This window comes from Chelon labrosus, assembly GCF_963514085.1.
Source record: "Chelon labrosus genome assembly, contig: SCAFFOLD_318, whole genome shotgun sequence".
NCBI classification, from domain to species: domain Eukaryota; kingdom Metazoa; phylum Chordata; class Actinopteri; order Mugiliformes; family Mugilidae; genus Chelon; species Chelon labrosus.
Window position 1 is genome coordinate 1 of NW_028181643.1, and position 9,000 is coordinate 9,000.

At 40.7% G+C, this 9,000-nt stretch overlaps 1 protein-coding gene across 1 annotated transcript; it reads right to left on the reverse strand.

Annotated features, from left to right (window-relative positions):
- Window positions 1-6: 6 nt before the first annotated feature.
- Window positions 7-8,996, reverse strand: LOC311509831 (uncharacterized protein; the record flags this gene model as incomplete). The annotated part of the gene is made up of 5 exons (XM_084575267.1): window positions 7-2,897; window positions 8,162-8,287; window positions 8,577-8,663; window positions 8,747-8,830; window positions 8,958-8,996. Coding segments are annotated over 5 exons (768 nt in total), but the record flags the coding sequence as incomplete, so codon positions are not given.
- Window positions 8,997-9,000: the final 4 nt, after the last annotated feature.

Consider the following 9,000-nt stretch of genomic DNA (forward strand, 5'->3'; position numbering starts at 1 on the left):
ATCAGTTAATTAAGATAATAATGAGAACAGTGTCTCGTTTACAGTCTGGCTCCAGGGTCGTCGTCTTTGTTTCTATTTTATGACTTCAGAGAAAAGTTCAGTTTAAAGTCTCTCACACGTTAATGTTTACACAAAGCTAAAATAAAATCTTTAGAGCAGAAGAGAGGAGAATGATTTTAGAGAATGTGGAAGGAGTTCATTAGAGTCAACACTGAGACTGAACCGTTCAGACATTTAACACGAGACCAGACTCTGATTAAAAAGACTCGAGACTCAACTCCAGAGGTTAAACTTGACTTGAAGCTCGTTCTGATGAACCCGAGACTAAACCTGGATTAAATCTAATTCCTTTAGGATTTAAATTAGACTCAAGACTTTACTGGATCAGGTTTAACTGACCTGACTTTGTTTCATTAAAACTAAATATTTAAATGTGACGCTCTTGGTTTTATTTTAAAATAGATTTTAATTCAAATAATTATATAGTTATATTTCAGTGAACTGTTTAATCCTGATACATGTGACTGGTTTGTTGTGTTGTTGTCTCTTTCAGATTAACGTCCAAACTAAGAGAAACTGGAACCAGAACCGTTCTGGTAGTTAACGTTTTATTCTTTTCCAGCTGTTGTTGTTGTTGTTGTTGTTTGACACAGTGTCCTACGGTGACCTCTGTCTCAGCGGGGTGATTGTCAGCCAGTCGGTGGACAGGAAACATTTTGCATATATAAATCAGGACAGAGCGTGAGTGTCTCGGGGTTGAACCTACGACTGTGTTGCATATTTTATTGCATATTCTGATCTTAAAGCGAGCGGCGCTGATATTTTACTGTTTGATTCGTCGGTGGAGGGAAAATGTCAGAGTGTTCCTTTGACTAAATGTTACGGCGGTCGTGCAGACGTGCTCTGGCTGCAGAGTTCACAATAAAACTCAGAGAAGCTGAATGTTAACACAGGAATAAGTAAGTAGACGTTCAGTGAGCTCAGTACGCTTCAAACCAACAGGACTCTGACTCTGGATGATTCCTCTACAACAACGAACAACCACCTCAGAGTCAGTCAGATCATTTACAAAAAATAATCAAGTAAAAGAAAAAACTTTCACAAGATTATTCAACTAAAAGTCGACCTGAACCATCAAAAATGAATTAACTCCAAAGGTTCCAGGAAATGATTTGATAATTAACACCTGGTCTCACCTGGTCTCACCTGTCCATCCACCTGGTCTTAATCTAAATGTGTCTCCACATGCGTCCCCAGCCAGCACTTGAGATCTGATCTCAGTTTGTGTGTCTGTAAATCAGCAGCGCCATCATGTGGTCAGTGGAATATTGTAGCAGCTGCTGTCTCTAATGGATCTCTACCTACCGCTGGATCAGAACCATCAACAGCTGCTGGTTGACTTGGAGACATGATCCAGATGTTGGAACAAGATGGAAAGACTCTCACATGTTCAGATCTGATTTATTTATGATGTCAGTTATTTTCATCGGATAAATGAATAAATATACGAGTCTGCAAACAAAGTAGAGTCTTTATGTGTCAGTGTGAAATGTTTCTGGACAGTAACTAGCAGTAAATGTTTACCGCGTCCATGTGAGCGGCGCCCTCTTGTGGTTTTCATGAGTCATGTTAGCTGACTTATTCAGAAATGTTAAGAGTTTTAACATTTAGAGTTTTAATTTTATGTCTGAGGACAACGTTACTCTTTTCATTGTGTCTTTACGTTTAGCCACTCGTTAGCTTGCTGGCCGTTAGCCTCTAGATGCTAACAGTTCTTGACGCCCCATTTGAAGGCAGCGTCGGTTTCATTAGACCAGAGGTTTTATTTGAAGCATACTGAGACTACGTTAAAAACGCCAACGTCAGAGTAATAAATAAAAAAATGATTGTTTCCTCCTTCAGGCACGTGTCCTCAGCTCACGCCGGAGGAAGTTTTCTCACAGTGAACAGCAGCGATATGGAAAACGGTTCAGACAGAAAGAAGAACAACTTTCTTCTGTCTGAAAACAAACCGGAAAATCTGGTTTCTGGTTTGACGAGAACAAAAGTAGAAGAAAAGACTGAACGTAGTGAGAGGTTGGTTTTCTGACCTTAAGTGTTTCAGAGTGAATGAATGAATGAATGAATGATGTTGGAGGTCGAGGTTGGATTCAGGTTGCTTCAAGTGTTTGATGACTCCTCCTCCTGAGGAAGACTCACAGGAAGGATGAAGGTTAGAGAGGAATCAGTTCCTAACACACAGCGAGTGAAGTTTGTTTTAGTCGTCACTTTATTTCTTAACGTCTGAACTGGTTAATGAGCAGCTCAGTCACTTAAAGACCTGCTCAACAGTTAACGTCATAGTAAACTCTGCTTTAAATATTAACATTAAATAAGTTAAATATTGAGTTTCAGCCTCGTTTGTTCTGGTCGGCCAATCACGTCGCTGCGTGTTAGGAAGGAGGAGACAAGCAGCGGCTGCAGCTTCAATGGATCTTTGGCTTGGGGAGGCGGGAGGAGGAGGAGGATGAAGAGGAGGAGGAGGAGGAGGCCAGCGTTCTGATCTTAACCCCAGACGTGTTGTTGATGTCTGGGTCACGAGGCGCCGCCAGCTGCTTGGACGCACTTGCCTTAGGAGAGGCGGGGCCAGGGGCAGAGGAGGCGTGTGTCAGGCGGTGGCGGAGCTTGGAGGGCTGGGGGGGCGGCAGCAGGGATCTAGTGGAGGGACCTCTTCTTTCTACTCGCTCCTCCATCTTTGTCTGTCTTTTCCCATCATCCTCTCCTCCGTGGGCCGTGCAATCAGTGGCGATGGTGTCAGCGGGGGCGGGGCCAATGTTGGCTGGAGGCGGAGCTTCTGGTAGCGGTGGGGCTGTCAGTGATTCCTGGTCTTCCTGATTGGAGGAGTGAAATATCTGTGACTGGAAAACAACAGAGAGGAAAAGATGAAAAAGATTCTTATGCATGAGGCCGCGTGTTTAATAATTAGTCTGAGGAACTTTATTTGTTCTGATTTAAGTTCAGTTTTTTTCAGTGGAAATGATTTTTCCAGTCTTCTTCGTCATTGTGCAGCTTCCATTTCATTTCTTATTGTTATTCAATTATTCTCTTTTATGTGTGCAGAGGCCATTTCTAAATATTTTAACCAGACAAACATCCTGCAGGTCATTAATTATCATCACTTGATTTTAGCCCTGATGACTTTGCTGCTTCGTGAGCAGAATGTTTAAATATAAAGAAGAAAGCGAATGTGCTTTATTACATTATTCATCACGTGTCGGAGGAGAGAGAGCAGGAAATGTGTATTTTAAAGATTCTCATTCTTTGGACAGAAACTCTTTATTTTCACGGCAGCGTTCAGTTCGTATCGTTTTATTTCTTATATTCAATCATTTAATTTTTTTTGTAAATAGAAGTGAAGTCTTGGGGAAGTGACCCACAGAATGAAAACATCTGCAGAACGTGAAGGAACATTTGCTGGTTAACACTGACACCTGGTGGTGGGCGGCGGGACTGCAGCTCACCTTTCTCCTCTTTAATTTATAACATCTTAAAAGTGTCTTGTCCATCCCTCATTAATAATTCATGACAGGATGGATGGATTAAAGAGAAGGAGGAAGAAAGAGAGAAAAAAGGGACAAAAGGATGACATGGTGCCAAGCAGAGAGATGGAGAGAGTCCTCGACCACATGCAGGATTCACCTTGGAGGGATTCTCTGTTCCGCTTCCCTGACTTATATCACAGGAACTCTCTCTTTCTTTTTCCTGGCGTATAAATTGCTGATCCAGGCACTCTTGGTCTCTGTCCTGTCGTCTCATTGGCCCCCGGAGGCTCATTAATAATATCACTCCATGCTGCACAGTCCCTTAGCTCCATTATTAAAATCACAGCAATCATGAATAAACATGAGGTCACTGCTGTGGAAACACTCATTTAGTTTCATGATTTCAGGTGTGTGTGGTTATAGCTTGAACTGATTGCTGTGGTTAATTTATTCCAACGTGATAACCATCAGAGGGAAACCTTCAAAAGGAAGCAGAAATATCCTGGAACACATCAGCGTTAGGAGGATCTAAGGCTCAGGGCTCAGACTACAGGAGTCTTTAATAATATATATATATATTTCTCTTCTGTCTGATCTCAAACATTGACACACTACAGGAAGTTATTTAGATTATCCCGACGGATCAGGAAGCATTGAACGCACCATCTCACCTCACCTCACCTCACAGGTAAATGATGGAAGTAAAAAAACAAGAACTGATCAACTCTCCAGTCCAGTAGGTGGCGCTCTGTTTGACACAGCAAGTCAAACCAGAAAGAGTCTGCAGTGAAGTCTATACCAGTGTGGATGTAGCATGTTAGCTAACATTAGCCTAAGAGGGCTAGGGTGTTTACCGTTGCCTGGCAACACCATCAGCTGCTTCTTGTCCTTCTAACCTTGTTTCTCTTATTTAAGTTTATTGTTAAAGTTGTGATGTAAACCATCCACATGCTTCAGTTTAATCATCTGTGTACGCCTCACATTACCAGATAATCTCATCTGATTGTCTGGAGGGTGAATCTTGGAAGCATCGGTTGCACCTCTTCAGTCTGTACACCCAAAACAAAAAAAAATCTCCCACAATCCTCAGCGCCACTAGGAAGCTACGGCGGCTAGCTCGGTGACGCTGAGGAAACGCCGGCCGTCCTGAGGGATCTCCTCTCCAGAGGTTTGAAGCGTCCCAGACTCATCTGATTCATAACTGAAGAGGCATTTAGAAAGATAATTTTAGCTCAACGCTGCCTCCTGATGGACTCGCTTCAGTGTGAAGGAGAAGGTGTGACCCCGTCCTACAGGAAGCAATGACTCATGGGTAATAACAAGACTGGCCACTCATCTACTGTTAGATTATTACTGGAGACTCCTCATTAAAATAAATTATCTGACTAATCAACACCGTTTTAAGACCATTCTCCACCTGAAACACATCACTGAGTAACGTCCATGTCCTACACTTTTAGTTTTCTACCTTTTTAAATAAGAATTGAGTTCTCTTTGTCGACTTTAAGAAAATCTTCTGATTAATTTTAACGAAGAAATGTAGAAAATTCATAAACTAGATAGTGGTGAAAGTAGAAACCGTTTTTATGTTTGATTATTCTGCTGATTAGTTTTTAATTTATCAAGGCTGTGTCTTTAGCGCCTCAAACCTAAAACTACTCCGTTTATTTTCTTCGGTTGTAACTTTGAGGTTTTGTATTAACTTCTTAATGATGAAATGTGATAATGATAATAATAATAATCTCTTACTAGATTAACTACTAATAAATAGTTTTATTAATTTTAGAAGCTTTGAAGCTAAACTAAAGAAGTAGTGACGTCAATTTATCATAAAAAAAGAGAGAAAAACCTTTTGAATTATTTCCAGCATGAATGAATCAGGACTTTTATAATTCTCCTACAAGGTGGTTTATATAGTTTATTTATTTGATTTTTTACATTTTCTAACTCTTTTACATTCGTACACTTGCATATCTTTTATGTGCTGTATTTATACTGTTTTTATTGTGTTTATATATCTTCATCATCAGTCTGGTCCAATGATAGACCAGCTACATGGCTGGTTTATATGTATGTGGAGACACATGACCAACCTCATCTTGCACATATCCTACATTATTATTATTATAGATAATATTTTTTTTTTTTTAAATATGATGCTTAGATTAACACAAATCTGCTTGTTTTTAGTCTAAAAACAAGTTTGGAGCTTAATTCTCCTTTAAGAACCAGTCAGACCTATTTTAGAACAAACAGGGACGACAAGGAAGGAATCAGGAAGAGGAAGATAAAAAGTTCCTACCATGCTGTGTCACTGAAGTAAAGCACTAGTGTTTCCACTCCTGGACGAAGTAGCAGAAACACAAAGAGGACAGAAGGAGGTCAGTCAGAAAAATCAAAGCAGACTGAACATGATCAGATCTGGTCTGCAGAGGACATGGAGCTATGATGATGATGATGATGATGATGATGATGATGACGACAAGATGAAGAGAGAGAACAAAGGTTAAAGGCCGACTCCAGGCGAGATGAATTCATTATTAATTAAAACACTGATGAAATGAAAGGATGACTGAGCTGGAGTGACGTCAAGCTGATTCAAGGCTGAACTTGGTTTCTCCCTCGACGTTCACATATTCTCCATGAACAATAATTATTCTAGGAAGAGCTACTGTTAGCTGGGAGGCTAGGATGCTAGGAAGCTAGGAAGAGCTACTGTTAGCTGGGAGGCTAGGAGGCTAGGAAGCTAGGAAGAGCTACTGTTAGCTAGGAGGCTAGGAAGCTAGGAAGAGCTACTGTTAGCTGGGAGGCTAGGAGGCTAGGAAGAGCTACTATTTGTAGCAGTGGTCTCTGGACAGATGAAGGTGCACTAACATTTTCTACATCTATGGATATTTTTTAATTAACTAACTAACTGAAGTCTATGGAACTTAATCATTTCATATTTTAGACTTTTAGCTTCTCTCAGTTTTCTTCATTAATCTTTTAAATCCAGAGAAACCAAAAGTATTTTTTGTGAATTAAGGATCACAGGAGCAAGATGATGATTTGGATGAAGAATGAAATGATTTGAAGGTTTGATGATGATGATGAAGAGGAAGAAGAAGAAGGAGGAGGAGGAGGAGGAGGAGGAGGGCAGGCTGTAAGGGGGAGGGTCTTGTGACTCACTTTTTTTAGCGAGGTGGGAGGGGATGCTGGGCCTCGGCCTCCCCCTGTAAGGTCTGGAGCGCTGATACTGCCAGGGAGGAGAGAGGAAAGGAACAGGAGGAAAAGCCTGAAGAGAGACAGAGCGGAAAGAGAAGGAAACGATGCTGATTGGACAGGAAGACGAAAAGATCGAGTGGAGGAAGACCGGAAACTCAAGAAGAATACGTACAGCAGCAGAAACACAAACTCTGCAAGATGGTAAAACTTTAAACGTTCAACTCTCTCCTCCTCAAACTCTGATGGTGTACCACAAGGCTCTGTATGAGGACCAGTGTTTCTTGTACATCCTCCTACCTGAAGACATCCAATATGAATAACGGTAAATGTTAGATTAGATGCAGATGATACTCTGGTTTATGTTCCCATCCTGCAAGTATTTATCGTCGTCCCTTCTCTGCCAATCATTGTTGCACTTTTTTAAAATGTTGGTGTACCACAAGGCTCTGTATGAGGACCTTTGTTTTTTAATGTTTTTTTCTTGTACATGCTCGTACCCGAAGACATCCAATAAATAAATGTTCGATTATATGCATTTGATATTCCAATTTATATCTCCCTGTTCCTTCTTTGTTAGGGGAATCTTTGTTGCATTTTATTTAGATGATGGTGTACCACAAGGCTCTGTATGAGGTCCTTTTTTTTCTTGGTCATGCTCCTACTTGATAACATCCAACATGAATAAAGGTAAATATCAGATTATATGCAGATGATACTCTGGTTTATGTTCCCATTCTGTCAGTTTATTTTTATCAGGTTAAACTAAAGATAAATCTGTTGTTTCCTCAGATGCTACAAACACATCAGTAATTCTACAAAACAGATCAGCAGCTCGAAGCCAGAAGATCTCACAAACTCTAGAAGTCTAAAGTTTGTCCACAATCTAAAGCTTCAGGTGAAAAAGCTCCACCACGGATGATCAGTGGTTTCTCTGCTGACTGGTTTGGTTTAAATCTATGAGAAGTTATATGAACTATTTTAGACTTCTAATCATCCAGGTGGAACAGACACAGTTTACTGATGGAGAGGATTTGAGAAATAACAGAAACTGTTTTGTTTTTAACTGTTTTACCCAGAAACTCCTTCAGGTGACATCAATAAATGAACCGGTTCAAACAAGAGGAACAAAAACAACTTTATAAAAAACAGGAGCAAGACGAGAAATAAAAACGAATTTTAAAACTTTATGACTTCAAAGATGCTTCAACACTTGAGGAGCAGCAGAAATAAAAGATTTGTTTATTTATAGTTCTTTAAATGTTTCAGCCTCTTTATTAATAAATAGTGTTTTTCCTCCTGTTTTATCAAGATTGACATGTGGTCACATCATGTGTTACTGTGTGTGTTCTTCCAGTGTGTGTTAGATGTGTGTGTTCTTACAGTGTGTGTTAGATGTGTGTGTTCTTCCAGTGTGTGTTAGATGTGTGTGTTCTTACAGTGTGTTCTCTCCAGGGCGTCTGAGAGGCAACACTCTCTCTCTCCATCACACTCGTCTGTGTGTGCTGATCCATCCTTCCTGCCGTCTCCTGGCAACGACACCTGGTGGTCACCGTGGGAACCGTCTACACACACACACACACACACACACACACACACACACACACACACACACACACACACACACACACACACACACACACACACACACACACACACACACATTTTCTGATTAACACAAATCATTTAATTATGTCAAACAAATGCTCCGGCCCAAAAAAATAATTTAAAATGACAAATTATTATAAAATGAACTAAAGTATAAAATATTAAAAGTAATAATTTAATTATTTTTCTTTTGGCTGAAAAACAAACCAATCAGTGAATAAATGAGGCACAGAGGTAAACACAGACCAGCTGGAGGGTGAGCTGTGCGATGGTTCGGTCTCTGCTCCTCAGCTCCTCTCTGAGCTGCTGCACCTCCTGCAGGAGAGCCTGCACCTGCACACACACACACCTGTTAGATGGGGAGAGGCATCCTGGGAAATGTAGGATTACAGTAATAACAGAAGTGAAGCTCCGACCTGTGAGTCAGAGCTGTGGGACTGGTCGTTGGTCTCTGGGCTCAGAGTGTCTGTGGTCAGAGTGTCTTCATCCACATCCTCCTCCTGGCAACACAGGTAACACACACGCAGGTAACACACACAGGTAACACACACACAGGTAACACACACACATGTTTATAAAGACATGTTGCTCCTCCATTTTATATTTGCTAAAAGTAAAAACTCGTACCTGTAGCAGTAACTTCTGCAGATACTCCAGCTGTGATCTGACA